Source organism: Phaethon aethereus, assembly GCF_964289735.1.
Source record: "Phaethon aethereus genome assembly, chromosome: 17".
Taxonomy (NCBI): Eukaryota; Metazoa; Chordata; class Aves; order Phaethontiformes; family Phaethontidae; genus Phaethon; species Phaethon aethereus.
In genome coordinates, this window is record NC_138593.1 from 11552727 (window position 1) to 11572532 (window position 19806).

At 45.2% G+C, this 19806-nt stretch overlaps 2 protein-coding genes across 2 annotated transcripts in view; both read right to left on the reverse strand.

The window, feature by feature from the left end:
- Positions 1-1341: 1341 nt before the first annotated feature.
- Positions 1342-11722, reverse strand: ANHX (anomalous homeobox; the record flags this gene model as incomplete). The annotated part of the gene is made up of 8 exons (XM_082007783.1): positions 1342-1372; positions 3259-3346; positions 7705-8006; positions 8276-8408; positions 8892-9078; positions 10353-10476; positions 10697-10821; positions 11474-11722. The coding sequence occupies 8 exons, from the start codon at positions 11720-11722 to the stop codon at positions 1342-1344; spliced, it is 1239 nt and encodes a 412-aa protein (XP_081863909.1).
- Positions 11723-14109: 2387 nt separating this feature from the next.
- DEPDC5 (DEP domain containing 5, GATOR1 subcomplex subunit) overlaps positions 14110-19806 on the reverse strand; it is a gene marked incomplete at both ends in the record, with an annotated part of 46535 nt that continues 40838 nt past the window's right edge. The window contains 5 exons of the mRNA XM_082007807.1: positions 14110-14405; positions 15300-15382; positions 16441-16501; positions 17535-17706; positions 18735-18904. Of these exons, the coding sequence (XP_081863933.1) occupies positions 14110-14405; positions 15300-15382; positions 16441-16501; positions 17535-17706; positions 18735-18904 (782 nt within the window). The remainder of the gene's footprint in view (positions 14406-15299; positions 15383-16440; positions 16502-17534; positions 17707-18734; positions 18905-19806) is intronic.

Consider the following 19806-nt stretch of genomic DNA (forward strand, 5'->3'; position numbering starts at 1 on the left):
CATCGACTTTGTGTACCTCAGGGCTGGAGTTTTGGCAAGGATTACACCTTTTGCAATAGGGATTTAAAAACCAGCAGTAATACTTAGGGAAAATACCCAGAAGACTGCCCAATGACTTGCAGCATTAGTTTTAAACCTGCATCAAGGGTCTGCTTTGCTGCTTATGCCCTAACACTCATGCAGAATACTGCTTTTCAGTCTCCAGGAGAAAGGAAGCCAGGCTCCTGGTCATGAGCAGCATGAGATGAAAGTGTAACAGGCAGCATCGAGGCTGGGTTAAGCAAGGAAAAGTCCTGGGCAAAAGGAACGGGGTTGCGCACGCTCCCCAGGAAAGCTGCAGTGAAACAGCTTAGCCCCGCGGAGTAAGCAGCCTTCAGCCAAACAGAGTATTAGCCCCACACTTACTACTAGGCGTAGGAAATGGAGTCTGCACAACCCACACTGCTTTGCAGGCACTCGTCCGAATAGGATGTGCTCACCTGCTGCCGCCGCAGACCACCTGAAGGGTGACACAACTGCCTGGGCAGCGTCCGTCCACCCAGATCTGGGGACTGAAAATGGATCAAGAGGGTTCAGCAGCTCCCACCTCCTCCATTCGTCCTTCTTTCCTGGGCAATCTGAGTTGCAGGTAGTATTAAATACTGACACACTGGTATGCCCTCCCCCAATCCTGCAAGAACGGTGGCTTTAGCACTGAAAATTCTGCCATGCTCCAGTTTGTGCCATCTGTGGCACTATGGAGTATGGAACACTCCGGAAGTTACACCCAGCAATACAACAGAAATAGAGCGATGAGAAATAGCAGTATTTTACTGGCACTTAGCTGAGACCTTATTTTCCAGGCCTGAGAAAAAAGTTATCCAATATCCACTGCTAGGCAATGTAACTAAATTTTACTCTCTTTGAGTACCGGAGGTTCATTTACCTTCATGATGTCATGAAGGACTCAGATCCGAGCTATGGGTAGAAAAACTGTGAGAGAACTAGTGACTTGATATTTTTAGCACATACAGTGAAGCTTCAGACTGCTCCACCAAAAACCTACAATCCACAATGCACCTTTGGTTTCCTATAGACTTTGCAAAATTCTTAATAAAACTGTAACTAAAACAAATGTTGTAACTATTCGAAAAAGCCTTAATCTTTCTACCTCACTCTCTCTATTCAACTCTATGTCAAACCTCTCATTCATTTAAAAAAAAAAAAAAGGAAAAGAACAGGAAAGGATGGGGTGTTTCCTGGGGAAGCGCAGACCACATTGAGCATCTCTGCAGGCAGGTCACATTCGTCCTCCAGCTGAGAATTCAAAGAGCAGCCATGCTGCCCAGAACGTGTCGTTGGTTAAGGGGTCACCAACTGGATCCTCCAGGACCTGAAAGACACACGAAGGAATCAAAGCTTCACCAGCTCACGGTGGAATAGCTCCTTTGGGCAGATGTACAGTAGCACAAGACTGTGCGGTGGGAGGGAATGTCGGTGGTGAGGGCTGTGTGCATGAAGTGGCAAAGTCCTCGTTCCCCTCTAAGCTCAGGTAGAGTAATCCATATGTACAGGACATAGGTGTAAAACTGACAAACACAAGCAGTGCACAATTCAACTCTTAGTGATTCTGTTCCCTTTGCCCAAGGCACTGGCTCCTGTAAAAGCAAGTAAATGGCAGAGGTTAGAACCAGGATGAAATAATGAAGGGAGCGATCACCTGAACAAGGGAATTCTGTTCAGGGAGGGAAAGAAAAATGTCTCTAAAATGAATTAACTTTTGTTTGTTTGTTTCTTTTTACTCTCATTTTGGCTCTGATGGGATGCATGACCTATGAAAAGCAAATTGTAAGTGATGCGTGGACAAAAGGAAGTGTACATCTCCATCCCTGTGGTCCAGACATAGGAACCTAACATCTGCATATTCCTGCACGAAGCCCAAGGCAAGTTGATTCAGCAAGACACAAAGAGCCCAGGAAGTCTGTACAATGCTATAAAATCATTTACCCATACAAGCTCTTCCTTTTCCTACAGCACACATTAAAATAGAATTCCTGAAGTGAGTAATTGTTGCAAAGATTTGAAGATGTCCCCTTTTGACATCTGCAGGGACCACACGGTATCTTGCTCCCCAGCCCACACTGCACTGATGTCATGTTTCTATGCAACTGCAAAAAATCAGTGCAAGAATGCAAAATAGCAAGATGAAAACTCTAGCTGCAGAGACTGCATGCTCTGGAAATCTTAGAAAAGGCTCATTCATTATTAATGCCCAAAGCTTTCCTACTCATCTGGCTCACATTATGGCTGGTAAAAAAGCCACTTTCTAAGATAGAGATCTTTATATTGATGCTTTCAAAGGCTCAAAAGAGGTTCTGTTACTGCCCTCAGAGCTGCTGCTGCTTCCTATAATGAGGCCAGCAGATATGGTCTCCTGCTTTTCAAAATCTCTTTTAAAAAGGTTTTCTCCAGCAGCTTACATTGCAAGAGAAACAGAAACGGATGCTGACTGGTAGATCAACACACATGAAGCCAAGAAGATAGCTCAAGGTATAGTTTAGACAGGGATTTCTTGGGTCCTATTTTTAAGTAACAAATACTTAATTTAGAGATGTGCTCCCATTCCCTTGAAAGCACCAGATTTCTAATTCCTATTCTCTACCACCTTAAAATCACCATAAGAAGGCATGCAGACTGCATCCAGATGATGGAAGGGAAGTAACTTCTTTTATCATTTCCTATAGTAATACTGCTCTGTACACTGCTGTCAGCCATCTCTAACAAGTGCAAAATCCCCTTTCCTCAGCAATAACACAGACTTTGAAATGAAAATTACATGAAAGATTTTAAGAGGTCTGTGCAAGCAGAGTTAAATTCTGCAGAACCCCCGCCCAAGGGGAGGACCTGCAAGCAGCCATCTTCCTGTTGTCTTCTTTCCACAGTGCTAAGTAAGCCCTCCATTGCTCAAAATTTAAACGTCACTTTGGATCTGCACAGGTTGCTTTGGCCATCATTTCAATGACACATTTAATAAAATCAGTGTCTGACAAGCAATCCAAGTGGAAAAAACAACAAAAACACCTCTCCTTCTAGCATCTGCTGGATGCTACCAGGCAATGCCCAGCTTGCTCTGAACTGGATTCTGAAAGGTATGCTTAGATCAGACATATTTCATAATAAATACGATGTGAGATTTCACATCTCCTGCATGAAAGTTACAGCTGGAGAGTGTGTATAGGGCTAAGCTCCTTCTTCTGAACATTAGGTGTGTTCTCTTACCTGGCTTTGTCCCAAGGCTTGGCTTTCTTCCACGCAGGGTGCAGAGACAGGTGGGCACTGAGGCTTGCCAAACACAGTCTGACAGGAACTGGAAGAAAATATGATGATATACCAATGCATTTGTATTTATGCTCTACTCAGCACTTATGTAGTGTTTTGCAGCAGGCCAAGAGGGGCTGCTGGCAAGACTATTCATTCAACCGAGTTCTGTTAAGTTGCCTACAAACATGCCCCATTTCTCCAAATCGTTAAGGCCTGAAAACACAGATTCTGCACTGGGAGGACTTGCCTGACCTCCCAGGAGTCAGCAGTATACAGGAAGGGCATCACGATTTGTGACTTTCCTTATGCCCCCAGAACACTCTCTATAAACAAGGAGATGTTTACCAAAATGTCTCTTTCCTGGAACATATTTTAAAAACACAGACCTTGAGAGTCAAAACACATAAACATGTGGCTTTAGACATAGCCACAACATTGGCTACAATTCTACTATAGCTTTTCAAGGCTGCCAGTTGAGAGTCTGGGCACATGGCTTCACTAGCCACACCTCCCTTGGGGGCTCTGCCAACCTCCCAAAAGAGGTCACAGTCTGTGGACACTGGGTCAAGTAGGAGACACCGGGTTGACGATGGGATGTTCTCTCCCTTCATCACCAAATCAAAAAGTATCTCTACCCCAACAACACTGCCCATACCGCTCTCAGGAATAGCCCAAGGTATGAATGGCCATACAGGCCAGACCACAGGTGCCAACTACAAGGGCATAGGAAAAAAGTAGGAAAAACAAGGCAAGTGTCAAGTTGCCCTTCCTTGGAATGCCCCCCAGGTTCCACCAATCAGTCTTGGGACTCCTCTGCCAGAGGCTGCATTCAGGCAATGACATGCTAATGACAAATGGACTCAAACCCTTGCCCCTCCAAGAATTTGTCTCACCCTTTTTCATAGCCCACTTACACTGACATGCACAATGCCCTTAGCAACAAATTCAGTGATTTAATTATGCAACATGCCAAAAAGTAACCTCCTTTTGTGTGTTTTGAACTTGCTGCCTGCCAGGGTCTGGGTGCTGGGTTATCCAGAGGGGAGAGCCTAACAGCAGGAGGATTCCTAACGCTCTGAGCTGGAATCCCAAAAAAGCAGGCAGAAGGGTAAGCTGCAACAAGCATCACAGCACTGATGTTTTCTAAATCAATATGCTGGCTCATAAATGCAGTCTGTCCTGCTCCACAGAGTTCAGTGTGCTTTTCTGTTTGAAATGTGAGGCACAAGAGAGTTATACTCTGCATGAACTGCAGCTGGGCTACATTCCACCTTCACTCCAACTTGAGGAGTGAAGAGGATACACCACCACTATCTGTAAAGGCGAGCATCTGTGTGGTGTCCCACAGGGACTTCCAGTTCGCTAGCTGGATCAAACTCTCCTGCCAGAGAGCAGGAGCAGATGGAGACAGTCAGCTTCCAGCCTGGCTCCCCCTCACACTCCCACCTCACAGCCCTGTAGATCATAAGAGATTTGGATACAGCCCAAGTTTGTAGGACCGACTGTAAAAAGCCCATGAAAGAAATCAGCTGGAATCATTCTAATAAGCTTTCAGGCCAAGTCCTTTCCAGGTGACCACCTTTAAAAATGAGACAAGCAGGTTAAGGGTCCTCTGGCTGACTTGTAGCTCTACCCCTACACTTATGAAGCAGGGAGCCACAGGTGTTGGCAAGGCAGGAAGAGCATAACACTAAGTCCACACCAGGTGAGTGACCTTGGACAAATAATTTCCTCCTTTGTGCTTTATTCTTATCTGTAAAGCGGGGATAACTTCACTGCCCTGTCTTTCCAGGATAGCAACACTCATTTGCCTTACGGTTTAAGCTGTTGACTCCTTCATGAGTCCCCAGATGAGTGATGCTCTTTGCAACATTATTGCCAAAGATGACTCTGGTGACACAATACTTCTCCCTAATCCAGGAACTCTTGTCAGAGGGCTCTGCCTGATAACAAAGGTGATCCTCATTCATTGCCATTCACTGAGCAATGATCTTACCCAAGACTACCCACGTGAGGTCTCCTGGGTCTCTAGAGAGAAACTGCAAGCAAAAGGGCCTAAATGAAATTGCAGCCTAAGCATCGCTCGTTTCTAGAGAGATTGCTGTTCCATAGCATTCATGGTATTTTGGAAAGTTCAAGGTTTTTTGGGGAGCTGGACCAGGCCACTAAACAGTATTTATGAATAGAATTCAAAAGAATTGTATCCTCTCCAGAAGGTGTCAACAAAGCAGCAAGTCCTGTCCCTGCCAGGAATACGATAAAGGGTGTGTGGATTCCTGGCACAACTGACATACCCAACAAGGAGACATTCACCATAGATTTCTTCTACTGGCGGAACATATTTTAAAAATAAATATGAGCTCACTCTAGAGTCAGAACATGCAATTTTAAATCCAGCCAAAATGTTGCCAGCAAGACTCACTGATCCTTCACAATCTTTAGCCACTGTTTAAAACTGTGAATCCTAAAACACAGACTGAGGTGGGTTTACAATGCCCAGACCTGGGTTCTCCCCACCATTTCAGAGCAGGGAGTCTGACATGAATGTGAACAGCTGTAGGCACCCAAACCAACTGGGAAACAGGGGTAAAAGGCAGAAATTATTTTAGCAGGGAACTGAGAGGCAAAAAAACACTGATCTTTATCTCCAGTGAATCACTGCCTTCCCTTGTTGCTTGACAAGCCACAAAGCCTCTCCGTGCCTCTGCTTCCTCATCTATAAAGTGGGAATAAAACTGCTTCTACCTACTTTGACATATTATTGACAGTGTCATGCTAGCACAAATGCTGGACAGTGTCAAGCAGAAGGATTGTGAAATGGGGCTACTGCTCCTGTTCTGTCATACAGATCTGTAAATTAAAGTAACCTCGTAATGTCTGTTTGGCAGCATTTATTTTTATGAAACATTATGGAAGTTGTATAACATATGGAAGATGGCACAGATTTTTGTTGTTTTGCATTCTGTGAATTTATCTCAAGTCCCAGAGAAGCTGCAGTCTGAAACATTTGAAAGAGGTAGAAAACAGAAAGACAGAACAGTGCCTGTCTTTCTGTCTTCCAATTTGGAAAGCTTGCACTATGGAATAATCTTGTCATGAGGTTATGAAGCTACAAAAACTATTTTAGGATTAAATATGGGCCCTACCAACCCAGCCCACAGAATCAGCTCTCACTGAGATCAGTATAGGTTATGATTTTCTGCCAAAAAGAAAAACAGGCAAATAGCCTAGAAGGTAAAGCTGCTTTGAAGAGAGCTGCTCACATATTTTCTGATGAGCCTGGTCCTGAATCTCCTTTGTGCCACCATCATAAAACACATATACACTTAGACAGCATTTCCCATTTCCAGTGCACAGATATAAATATCTGCAAAATATGACAGACATAAGGAGAGTCAGGGCCCTGGAATGAGATGCATCACTACACTCTTTTTGCAACCCTCTTCAACAGGGGGATCAGGATAAGGCTAGACCCACAGCATCATCATTACTCCTGCCTTTAAGAAGCCCTGTGCTTTCTGCTCCCTTTACCTGTGGGGAAGAATAGATTCCAGGGTCCCTAGCTGTCCTTCGCTAAGGATGAAGCTTTCAACCTCTAAATCTGACTGCTGAATGATTCTTCCTGAACTGGCCTCAATACAGCCACCTTGAGGGACTCTGCTCAAGGGAGCTCTGATACCTGCTGAAATAAATGCTCAAATTAAAGACAATTACAGATAACATGACCCCAATCTCTGACCCAGTTATTCCTCCCTTCCTTGCTCCACATTCACACAGGCTGGGTGAATGGCAGTTACAGCACTTTCTGTTCTGTAGACCTACAGCAAAAGCAGGCGGACATCAATTACATATCCTATCAAAGCTATTCTGAAGAACAGGGAGAGAAAAGGGATGGTGGGAATGCTAAACAAGACTGGACAGGAAGGAAACACAGAAGGAGAGAGAAAGAATAGCAGGAAGGAGAAAGGAAAGTGAAACTGTGTTGCTGAAGACAAGCACCTTGTCACAGTTAGGAAGTTCCCAGCCTCTGCTCAGGCAACCTCTTAAGAATGACAGGCATTTAAAAACTCAGAAGCTTGCAAACTGACAGGGTGAGCAGACAACACCTGAAGGGACTCTTCCAATGGAAATACTAAAAGGAATCCACCTTGCTGGAAAAGTACTATCTTACGGAAGCAGTTACAGTTTAAGCAAAAGAGTAGGTAAGAATGTCTGTTTCAACACCTTACATCAACAGGTTTTCTCATTGAGCAACTATAGGAGCAGAACCAGAGCTCAAGAGAAGCCCTGCTCCCATTTGTCATGACATCAGAAAGCCATGTAAGTGAGCAAGAGTGTTTATGACGAAGGGAGGAGAAGCTTGAAAACTCTTAGGGTCAATGATCCGGGTGCAGTTTTACTAACCTTCTATACTTGGGGTCCACATGGAGCCAGAGACTCCTCTGGTGCTGCAAGGGGCCTGCCACATGGCCAGCCGTTCGTCCGGGAAGGTAAGGGACCCGCAAGAGCACAGGACACAGTTATCCAGCTGTGGGCTGGCATCAGTACTGCTTGCTACTTCTCTGGGCTGCAGGACAGCAGAGTTAAAGCAGGTTCCTGGTTCCAGCACAGCCTCAGTGCAAAAAGCTACAGGTTGTTCAGTGTTGTGAGGGGTCAACAAAGCCTTGCTTGTCCTCGCTTCATACAGCTCACTGCTCTGCATAAAGCTGTCATGATGGAGAAAACAAATCAGCCAGACACATTGCTTTGCAGAGGAGGCACCCCCCCTAAACCTTTGAATCCTGCCCTTGACAGCTGGGAGATTAACGGCTAGATGCTCTGACTGCCTGATGCTGGGCATGGACCATTCCCATCTATGGTGTCAAGATTCCTACGTGATGTCCCCTGGGAACTGACATGAAAGTCAGTTCCACGAACAAGTTTAAAGGTTGCTTCATCTCTGAACTGTCACTGTGAAGACTTTTTCATACATCACCTGGATTCCAGCATCTTTAAATATGTTCCTTCAGGAAGTTTATCCATGTCTGCAGCTGACTGCTCCCACCCTGGGTCACAGGGCACGAGGGTTATCTCCATTTGCTCAGAGCCGATGCCTACACAAGATCCATCTGAAAGGTGCAGGCCGGGCAGGTGAAGGAACACTAATAGTTACTCCAAAAAGCAATAAAACAAGTCTAATTTGCCAAATGCAGCAAGACCCTCTTATTCCCCATGACTGAAGTTTGGTTAAGATTCTGTGAAGGATCATGGAAATACTGGGTTTTACTGGAGTACTGCCCTGATCCCAGAATCTGAGAGCTAAACCCTGCTGCCTCCCATGTATTTGCTTTCATTTGGTGCCCCTTCGGAGATGGGCATCTCTTTTCATCTGTCCTTGCACAGGCCTTACCAGTATTTGCTCCTTCTATTGAGTGACAGCCTCTAGCCAAACAAGGAGGCACTCCACTGACATAGAGTCCTCCAATGCCCACCTGATCCATCAACAGATAGATGCTGTTCTGGAGAAGGGATATCCTTCCCGTACTGAGGGAATTTAAAATTGTTTTTCAGCTTTCTGGGCCACATCCTAAGCCCATTAGGAAGAGACAAACCTGCAGTTTGTGGAGTGTACGATCCTTTATCCTGCTGCTCCTTTGTGTGGTAAGTCAAAGCCCTCTCAGGACACAAGTTGTTGAGCTCTTCCATATGAGGGAGGCAGGATTTTTGGCGTCGTCGATAATTTGCAAACCAGTTATAGACCTGAGTTGGCTGCAGGTTCATGTCCCGAGCCAATCTCTCCTGCAAACCCAGGTGTAGGGAGAGATCAAGGGAAAAAGAATAAACCACATCCAAATAATCAGGCTTTTCCCTTCAGTTCCAAAAGCAGCCTAGCAAAAGAGCTTTCAAAACCCAGACACATTTGTTCACTAGGTCTCTGATAAGCCTGTGTGGATCCCACTGAAGAGACCAATTTATAAACTCAAGAATTGCTGGAAAACACACATTCCACCCTGCTCCTCTAGCCAATTTGCTTGCTAAAGGAAACCATATACTGCTATTTTGTATTGCTATATTTAAATGTAAAACCTCATCAAAGCATGCTCTTCCCACAGAATGACAGCTTCACATCACTAACATGACACTAATAGGTTAAACACCAATGCATTTACCACATTAAATAGTTTTCACAAACTGAGCGGTATAAACACCTGCATCACATTCACAGAAAAATTTCTGCTGTATTAAACTGTTAAGTAATGAGATCACATAAGTGAAGAACATATTCGGAAATAAATGCATAAGTGATCATCGTATCCTGACCTTCTAGGACTTAAATATGCAACATTGTTATGCTCCCAATTCAGACTGTTTTTTTAAAATGAAAATTTGGAAGTTGTTGCTGCTTTGTGAAAAGGGTAAGAAATACACCATCTTCACATTGCAGAACTACTCACCATGCCATCCTGCCTCACATGACAATGGTGTTGGAAAAATTGAGCACCACAGGCAGACGTTAAAGTCTGAAGCCTTCACCTTGCAAGGTAGTAATCAGCAAGGATTACTGAATTAATTCACATGACACTTTCATTACAAATTTGTCCCTGTCCAAATAAGGTAGATACATACATACATCAACACAGGCTATCATGTTTTCCAATTCTGTGAATTTAGTGTGATTAAGTCAGTACAAAATATATTCTGGTAAGCAAAGTGCAGTTTTACACAGGCTATAACTCAGTCAAGTCAGAAGTATTTATCACTGTAATATAGCTCTTCTGAGTGATGGTTGTTTTGCTGCCGATGCTTAATCACTACAAAATTAGAACTGCTAAAAGCCCAGTGAGAAAAACTTATCTCCCCTGATCTTTTTGTCCAAAGCAAATGAAATTTCTTAGCACGAACGTAATGATTTTTTTAAGGAACCCTTTAGGGAAAGATCCAATATCGGGAATCCCAGCCACACTGGGGCTTCTGAAAACAAGGATTTAGAATGAAAGCAGTTAAGAGACCCTCATCGCAGAGTTCTGCTTTTTTGGGACAAGGAGACATGATTGGAAGTAGCATATCCCTACCCGCTGTTTCTTGGTTGGATTTGTTGTCACCTCTGCAGCAAACCTGAGCAGCTGCTGGCGTACTTCATCTGAATAGTTTCGATTTTTCAAACCTTCAGGACAAAGCGAAATAGGTGGAGGATTCCTGTACACAGGAGAAAACAGGATTAAAAAGGACCCAGAGAGATTAATTCACGTTTATGGGAATTTTCTCACATTGCCACAAGTGGTCAAAATGCCAAGAAAAACCTAGCTCCAAGCAGCAGCCATCTCGAGATGCAAAAACAGCCTCTGCATCTCTACCCTCCTGCAACTGCTAACTACAGCAGAGGAAAAAAAAATTTGGTTCTCCCACGCTATGGTACCTCTTCCTGCAACGGAATTTCTGCAGTGGTGTCAGAAAATCCATGTGGTGTTTCTCCATAAATCTCCGGTAGTGAATCTCGTGCCAAAGTTGCACCAGCTCCTCCTTCTCTTCTGCCTTGCAATACTAAAACAGAATAGTATGTGAGCAAAGCCTTTCCAGGTAGTCAGTCAGGCTTCCCATAAAGGAGAAAACCCTCAACAACGAGAAACTTACTCAGAGATTCCTACTGGTTTGACAAAGCTAGTAGCATTATCCAAGTATATAGCTATGTACCCTCTCTAATGTACACAGGGACTTGCCTGCCTAAAAGGAAGGAAGGAAGGAATTCTCTTACTCTGGTGAAGAGGGCTACATTACCAAATCTAGAGGCCAAAAGCCCTCACCTTGAGTGCTGCCATCCAGCCTTCCTCATATCTTCCCATCATGGCAAGCCCTCTAAACTTGGCTTCCCCAAGACTTTTATGTCCTAAGCCCTAAGTCTGTGAAAAACTCCAAGAACCACCGAACTAGAGATCAAAAATCCTGTTTTCACAAACGACTACTAACCCCATAATCACCCAATTACCTTCCTCCTTTTGACTGATCAATAGCAAACTGCCTGTAGCAAAGGCTTTGTCCTGGTCAATTAATGCGCACATCTCACCTTCCACTGCCGTATGCCAGCTGGAAACGCTCCACGTTCTGCAGTTTGGGTACCTCTGCACTAACAGCTTTAGCTACTATTTTTTAAATACTGCTTTTTGTCTCCATGAAGAAACAAAGAACACATCCCTACCTCCAGAAGTCTGCAGGCTGTGTCATGCTGCCCATTACGGATATGAACGAACACGCAAGCTCGGACAACGTGGATGTTAGTGAGAAAATACATCTTGTGTTTGCATCCCATCATGGTCCCAACCAGCTTCTCCAGATTAGGAGATGAGCTCTGAAGGTCCTGGCAAAGCTGTCCTGCTAGATCCAACAGCTTGGTGGGTGGGGGATCCTTGTTTTTATTCCTGTTTAACATGGCCATGAACCGCTTCATCCTTATGTCCTGTTGGAAGATTTTTCTATGCAATGCACAAAGTTGTGGTTAGATAAAAACTATTATCTCCTATTTTTAGCTTCTATGGTATGCTTTTTTTTTTTAAAAGAAATTCATGTGCTGTTAAAAGCAGCCTGAGGACCTCAAAAGACTTAAAGTAAAACTATGCCTAAAGCAGTCCTGAAAGACTAAAGCCATACCAGGTTTGTAGCTGAAAAAACAGAGCTCAGAAAAATGCATTAAACTTGCCCCAAGACTCGGAGGCTGAAGGAGGAGGCCAAAGCAGCAGGGCTGCTGTGGGGAACCGCACACTGGGCTCGTCCCCAACTTACCCCCTTCGGTCTGTGTGTGCGGCTGGAGGCCCTGTTGGGGTGCCAGCAGCTCTGCAGAGCCCCACGCACACCCATGTGCCCCCAGGTCCCCCACTCTCACTCAGATCAGGTACCCTCGTAGCCAAACCACGATATGAAGCTTTACATCCACTGCTTACAGGTTAAAACTACCAGAGCATTAAGCCCAGAGACGTTCAGGCGAAATTAATTTTTTTTTTTCCTCCAAAACGGCATGGGACAGGCCAGAGGCAGACGGCAGTTACAGCAAAGTGTAACTCAAATGATCGTCGGGGCTAGTTTTCGCCCATTTTCCCGGGGAAAAAGAGGCCGGCGCGATGCCCCCGTGCCCGGCAGGTCCCCTGGGGACACCCCGCCCCCCGGCCAGGACAAAAGTAGGGAAAAAGCCGCTAAATACCTGCGCGGTTGAGGAGCGGGGACCCCCCGGCAGGCCCGGACTGCGGCTCCCGGCGCCTTCCTCGGCGGCGCAGCGCCGGCCCCGCCAGGGCCCGCTCCCCGTCCGCCGGGCCCGGGCCTCCCTCCCGCCGCAGCGCAGCCAAAGGCCGCGCCAGGCTGCGCGCTCCGCGGGACCCCGCACGCTCCGCGGGATCCTGCACCAGCCGAAACCTCAGCCCTGTCCGCAGCCCTGCAAGCGACGCCGGGGGCTGCAGCGCTGCCCCTGCTCTCCACCCCCGCCCCCCTTAAATTGCTCGGCCAAAGCAGCTGCTGCGTGCACAGCTACCGTCCTGGTACAGCTGTGCAGAACAGACGGCAGCAGGTCGCCTTCAGAGTAGAGAGTATTTTTTAAGATGTTAACGGGGATCAGACACGCTCTGGGCACTTGACACACTTGGATGAACTGAATGAAGAGGCACACCGGTCAAATCCACCTTTTTGAGGTGGGTTCTGCCTAATACCAGATGAGTCATCCAGACTCAGCTTAGGGAATAAAACCGAGGCAGATGTGGTTTTCCTTGAACCGGGTCTCAGCACCGCTGCGAACGTGTCAGCCCTCTGCCAAGTTCAGTTTAGGAGGACTGACAGCAACAGTAACGAGCTCACAGCAGGAGTCAACAGCCCCCACACACAGAGCACCACCGGGTGCTGGTCACAAACCCGCCCTAAATCTGCACTTAAACCCAGCTCATGCAACATCCACGTGGCACACACGAGCTTTCTCTGCAAAGATGAAAACTACATACCTGAGCACAGGCCTCTTTGTTTTGCTGCATGCAGACATACCCTAAAAGTCTGCTCATAATTCTCCTTGTTCCTTCAAGCAGCAGCACCTTGTGTTCTGTTGCCCCTTAGGCTTGGATGCTGGCCTTGCAGGACAGTAACTGGCTTCTTGCTCCTGCTGCGTGACACTGTTCTAGATCCAGACTCGGAGACAGAAAGTCCTGGATGCTTAAAGGACAAAGCCCCACCACTGAACTCTGAGCATTTCATTATCATGCTGGACATAAGCAGCAGTATTTCCTTTTGGCAATTATTCTCCTTTACTCCCCGATTCTGTATTGCTGTCTGGAGTTACAACAAAACATCAGGTCACTTGATTTTCTGCATTTTTACTTATTTACATGTATGAGATTTAACAAGTGTCTCTCACATTTTATCTTACATATTCACACAGTCAGGTACACCTCAAAAGGGAAAGAGGCAGGCTGCTGTCTGGCAACACCAGATGCAAACGGCACCAATCATTTCCAACAATGGTAAGCTGCTACCTTCACACTGTGCCAAATCTAACTGCCCTTGAAAGCCATTTGCACTCTCCCTCCTTTACCTCTGCTCTAACTGAAGTTTTGGCAATCAAGGACTGCAGCTACTTGAAACCAAGCTGAGGTCAGGTGACAGATATTGGCAAGCCAAGAGCTCAGGTTCTTTTTCCAAGAGCTTAATCAAATTCTGTTGAATATCAACAGCAATACTGATCAGGTCCTCTTAGGGCCTCAAGATGAATCTAACAGAGAGGCTCTTCTCCAGTCATCATTTGCCTCCACTTCCTTGCCACAAGGTAAGCTTCTTAGCCGTCTCCCTAAGAGATACAAGCCTATTTCATGGAGCACTAGCATGCATCTTATCTAGACAATCAGTCCAGAACAAAACAAGCCGGCTATCTTTGTTCCAGCAAAAGTCTGTAAAGTCTTTCAGCAACCGATCAGCAAACTTCTCATCCCCAGTGGCACTGGACCGCCACGTTTTTGTCAGCATGGTGTTGTAGGCCCAATTGTAGCCAATGCGCTCTTCACAAAACATGTTCTGGTTAGTGGAGCTAGTGGAGTTGCGTCGGCGTCGCTGCTGACCACAAGAAAATTTCCGCTTGGAATATGGTAGCTGCAAAAACACCGTCCCTGGAGAAAACAGACACAACTTCAGTCTTGGGCAGACCTAAGTCCCTACAACAGGTAGCTGAACATGTTAAATTCTGAAAAGGAACCTGGACTGAGTTTTATTTAATTGCCTTTTAGCAAGATAAAATGGGATACACTTTTCCTCCTTCACTTTTACATGCTAATTCCTGCAAATAACAACACTGGGAGAGAGAACACTTAGTCTTGCCTTTCTCTTTGTAGAAGGGGATGAAGCAAAGCTGTAGGCTCTGATCCATCTTTCTAATTACATCAATTTCCATTCTCTTCTGCAATTTTCCAAAAACTCTCTTCCTGTCATTGTCTTCATGTCTCAGCAATCCCTCTGAAGATACCAAGTTATTTTACTCTAGTATGCCATGCATGGAGCTTAGACAGACATGCTGACAGATGACCAACATTTATGAAGAACAGTAACGAAAGCAAGTGTATCCTAAATGCTTTAGCTATCTCCCACACAGGGTGGACCACATACGGTAGAGATGCATCTACAACTGACCTTAAGCATGAGAACAGAGCACTGACTTGTCCCAACACTTTTCCCTCCTTCTAGCTTCTAGATACACATTTACACTGCACTTGGAATAAGCTCTGCCTTATTTTTTTTTTATTTCTCCATCTCCTGGAAAGAAAAGTTTCAGAGACACTATAAAGCAAGATTTCAAACCAATGCCACTGATTAGCAGCAACACTTTGTGCTTTTCCTACTGCCTCTCCAGTTTTCTGGTTTGTGTTGGCTGATTCAGCTATTTGTCATCTGACTAGGTACATAATGAGGACCAACATTGCTGACACAAAACACAAACTGCATGTGAAATGGTTCTTCTGTTTATAATAGCCTCCTCCTTGCCCCAATGCCTGCCAAATATTGCTCACCTGTGACATGGATATACTGGGGCTTGTTCTCAGCTGGGAAGTTGAATGCAGAGGCCGAGTATTTATCTTGCACAAAACCAAATCTGGAGAAACAAACACCAGGGAGGGGGGGAAAAAAAAAAAAAAAGGAAAAAGAAAAAGATAAAAAGAGCCACTCCAGCTAGGATTCCTCCAGCCCAAGGCAGGGACACCAGGGAAAACCTTCCACTATCACAAAAGCTCCCTTTTCTTTGGCCAAATATTCTCTGCCCCTGCTAGGCACAGTGTGAAACCTTTTAACTCCATACTGATCTCTGTCCTAACTCGTGCCGAAAACAAGAGCACCAGTAGCTCAGTTTGGGAGGGCACTGAGCAGTCTCTGACAAAATGGGGCAGCTCCACACAAATGAGGGAAGAGCAATAGTCAAGACAGACATTCCCTGGGTATGTTTCAAGATGTAACATCATTTTTTTCATGCTGGACAATATGCCACGCAGAAGTTCAAGCGGCTCACCTGACAGTTCTTTGCTGTTTGGAGAATACTTGTTCCTCTTCTGCTTTCTAAGCTAATGAAAGCTTATTTCCAAGCTCTTTAGCTTGGAAATTAAAAAAGGTAGTCTCTCTATTGTGAAAAAGACCTTGGCAGCAACACCGCGAAGCAAACTGGCAGCTCAAGCAAAGGGGTAAGGCTAGGTAGTATTCAAGTTTCCAAAAATTCCTTCTTAACTGGGCCCAACCTCCTACGTACAGCTCACATCCCAGTCTCCTGCCTATTGTCAATCATCGGTTGTCATCCAGTTCAAGACGGTGTTAAGTACACATGAAGGAAACAACCACCCCTTCTCAGAAAGAAATCTATTTACAGTCTATTTGCTTCTAACTTAGATTAACAGGGCACCGTCCAAAGCCAATGATGTCCCTAGGAGGAGAGAATGCTTTGCTAATGAGCGAAAGGTTGAAACACTACCTACCTGCCCCTTGCACCCACAGAACCACCTCCAAGCATTCTAGTGATATTTTACTCTAATAATTTGCAAGCAGACTTCAGAGAGGCAGACGGCACAGAACCCACATAACTCAGGAGTGGCTGTTCAGCATAGGTCTTCATCCTACGTTATCCGGGGAGATAGGAACCTTTCAGACATTCTGCTCCATACATACCTGTACGCTATTGCTTCCTGGAGGAGATGCATACGGTCCCAGTATGTTTCTGGTTCGAAGCCTGAACCAAAGAAAGAGGTAACAATTGCTTAGTAAAGCTGCTTTATTTCCTTCTTTTTCAAGACTTCAGTTTTCCTCAGAAGACCTGTGTGCACTCTGTTTTCCCTAGACATTATTAGAGATGTGTCTTGTACACTCCAGTAGCAGATTCATCCTTGAACTTCACTTTTGTGTCTCGCAAGATGGAGGAGGGGAACATAATGGGGTGTGTGGGAGGGGGCAAGGAAGGAGAGTGGGCTGCTGTGTATCACCACAGACTGCTCTGAAAGTCAGTGGGGCTACAGTAACCTCAGCATATGGATCCGTCACTAACTGTTTTACATTTACACCTGGACATTGGATCAAGGGTTAATGAAAATAAAGAAAACTATCATCTTTACTATTTTAGAACAGAGCCTTTTGCTAATTGTCCCTTCTCACAATGCAATTTTGCCCCTCTCTGCACGGGGACAGAGTTCTCTGATCTTTGAGCTTCCACCTCAGACTTACCACAACAACGTCACTCAAAAGGGCGCGGTCACACTGCAGAAAAAGAGACTGCAGTTTCTAGCTCTTAATCTCATGTACAAACACTCTTACCATGAATGTAACCATGGCAGCAAAAAAAGAGGATGGCAGTCCAGAAGGCCTATCGCACTGAGGGGAAGAACAAACAAATGCAGGATACAAATGCAGAGCAGCTGTGGGCAGGGGCTACCAGCAAAACAGACTCTTACAGTATAACATCATGTCAAACACAGTAACTGCTTGATATAGGCTCTAGAATGGCATGCAACATTATGGCAAAAAAGATCACTTGGGAGACAACCTTTCCTGTGCCTTGGCACTCCTTGCTGCCAACTTCATACACTGTTGCATGCTGATTAGCCTGCCAGCACGGCTCCCTCTGAGCACCACCCTCCCGAGATGTGAAAATAGGCCCTTCATCCAGCTAATGCATGTCTGGTAAACGAGGCTCTTCACGTCAGCTATGTGCTAGATGGGCCCTGCTTGCAGAAAAGTATACTAGGGGTAAAACAAAGGACATTTCTTACCATCAAACAAATGCTCACTACCCTCCTTCAACAAGCAGCTAACATTGAGTGGGATGAACAACTGAGCTCGAAGTGGGTCTCCGTATAAGTAACTGGGCAACGCAAAGGGTCCTTCCAAGACCGGAACTAGCAAGAAACCACAGGACGTGGCTTTCCGATGCCAACCCTGAACCTGAGAAAAGATTCAAACAACGAATCATACAACATATATCAAACTGAAGAAGGGCACATATGTGTATATGAGCAATTCATTCCCTGAGAATAGATGAGACATGCTCAATTCCTCACAGGCTCAGCTTGCTTTGCATGGCAAGCACACAGGCGTCCTTGTAAGCAACGCAGTACAAGCACAAGACATCAGGCTTTTCTTTTTAAGTGCCACATCAATCAGAAAGCACTTTAAAATAGGACATTTTTCAGGAACTGATTCAGCCTACTTATCATCAGTGGCTAAGCACTGCTGCTTTACTGGAACAGTGCAATAGATTTTAAGTAAAAGCAAAAACAATCACCAAGTGCTTTTTGGCTGGGTGGGGTAAAACCTGGTGCTGAATAATTTGAGTTTTACAGAAGTTACAAAAGGGAAAATGAAACAAAATAAATCTAAAAATTAAGCAAAAAATGGCACAAACTGCTTGCATGAGGGGTTTGGGTTTTTTTTTTTTTTGTTGTTTGGTTGGGGTTTTTTGGGGTGGGGTTTTTTTGTTGTTGTGGTGGTTTTTTGTTTTTTTTTTAAAGCTAAAAAGCGTTGCTAAACAGGAAGAACACATTGCCTGGAAAAACCCTGTCATGAAAGCAATTCCACTGAGATTTACAGTTTTTAGGTTCAGGGAGAGAAGAAATGCAACGTGAAATAGATTCCTTTCCAAAGACCCAGCTCAGGGCTTAAGATTTGCCTAAGGGGGACTTAAATATCACCTTGACCTGTACTGATCTCTGCATACTGTGCATGAAACCCACTAAAAGCAGAACACTATCCCACAGACAGAATGACTATAGATAGCATGATAAATGATGACCACATGCAGCAATGCTAATGACCATCAGCAAAAATTACTTATGGAAATAAGGGCAGATCCAACCCACTGTCTCTCCCCTAGTACTTCCCATCAACTTCACACGACAGCGTCCCCAGTAGCATAAGGGATACAGAGGCCAGACAGGCATCGCTGTGGCCACCCAGAACACCAGGACTCTTACCATCTCAAAAAGAACAGCTGCAGTCACTGCCATCCAGTGTAACTTAATTTCAAAGGCAGCATTCAGGGAGAAATTGCCATGGTAATAACAACTGCACCATTCCAAACGGTCAGTGCGGTTATTCACATCCACATCAAGCGTCACTGTCCGTTGCTCAGGCACTGTGGCAGCTACGCAGGCAAGGAATAGGGGTATATTTAAAAGATGCGTTAAAGAGAGGGCGGGAGACAAGATGAAGAGAACAGAAGAAACAAGACAATTCATTCTGAAATGAATTTGTTCTTCCCACTCCTCCCCAGGTATTTTTGGGCTAGCAGAATAGTCCCAGAATGCTGCTCATCCAGATCACAGAAGACAAAAAACCTGAAGTATTACTCGAACCGGGGATCTGTGCCACAGAATTACCTCCCCAAGCAGTCAAAAAACATTTCAGCTGCTGAAATGTTCTGTCTCTGACAGAACCAAGAGTCAAGCAGCTAATCAATAAGCAACTGGTGCCATAATTAAATATGGCTAGACAACATCAGCTCCTTCATACCAAAGACATTCCAAATTGGTTTTAATATTTCTATATGCCCCCACCAGAAATCACAGCAGGGTGCTGTTACACAGGGCGCTGTTACACAGGACAGGAGCATTCCAGGACTTTCCACAGCTAAAGAAGGTTAGAAGTTAAACTTCTTGTTTCTTTAACCCCGTATCAATATCCCACAGTACCGCATTGCTAAAACTGCGCATCCAACACTTTTTTGTAACGGCATGAAAAGTCAGCCAAGACTCACGCAGCAGCGTTAGGATCACCGCAATACCTTCTACTGCTTTGCAATAAGTGCTGGGATAGCGCCCAAGATCCAGCTCCCCTTGTGCCTTACACCCCAGCATCCCAGTGAAAGAAAATCTCAGGTATCAGGCAAGAGAGGAAGAGAAGCACAGAAGTGGAAGTGACCCGGCTGGTGTCATACAGCTGACCGCACGGCCAGGGGTAAAGCCCAGATCTCCTGACTTTGAGACCAAAGTCCTGCTAAGAACCATGTTGTCACTTTCAACTTTTCTTTAGGCAAATACATAATTT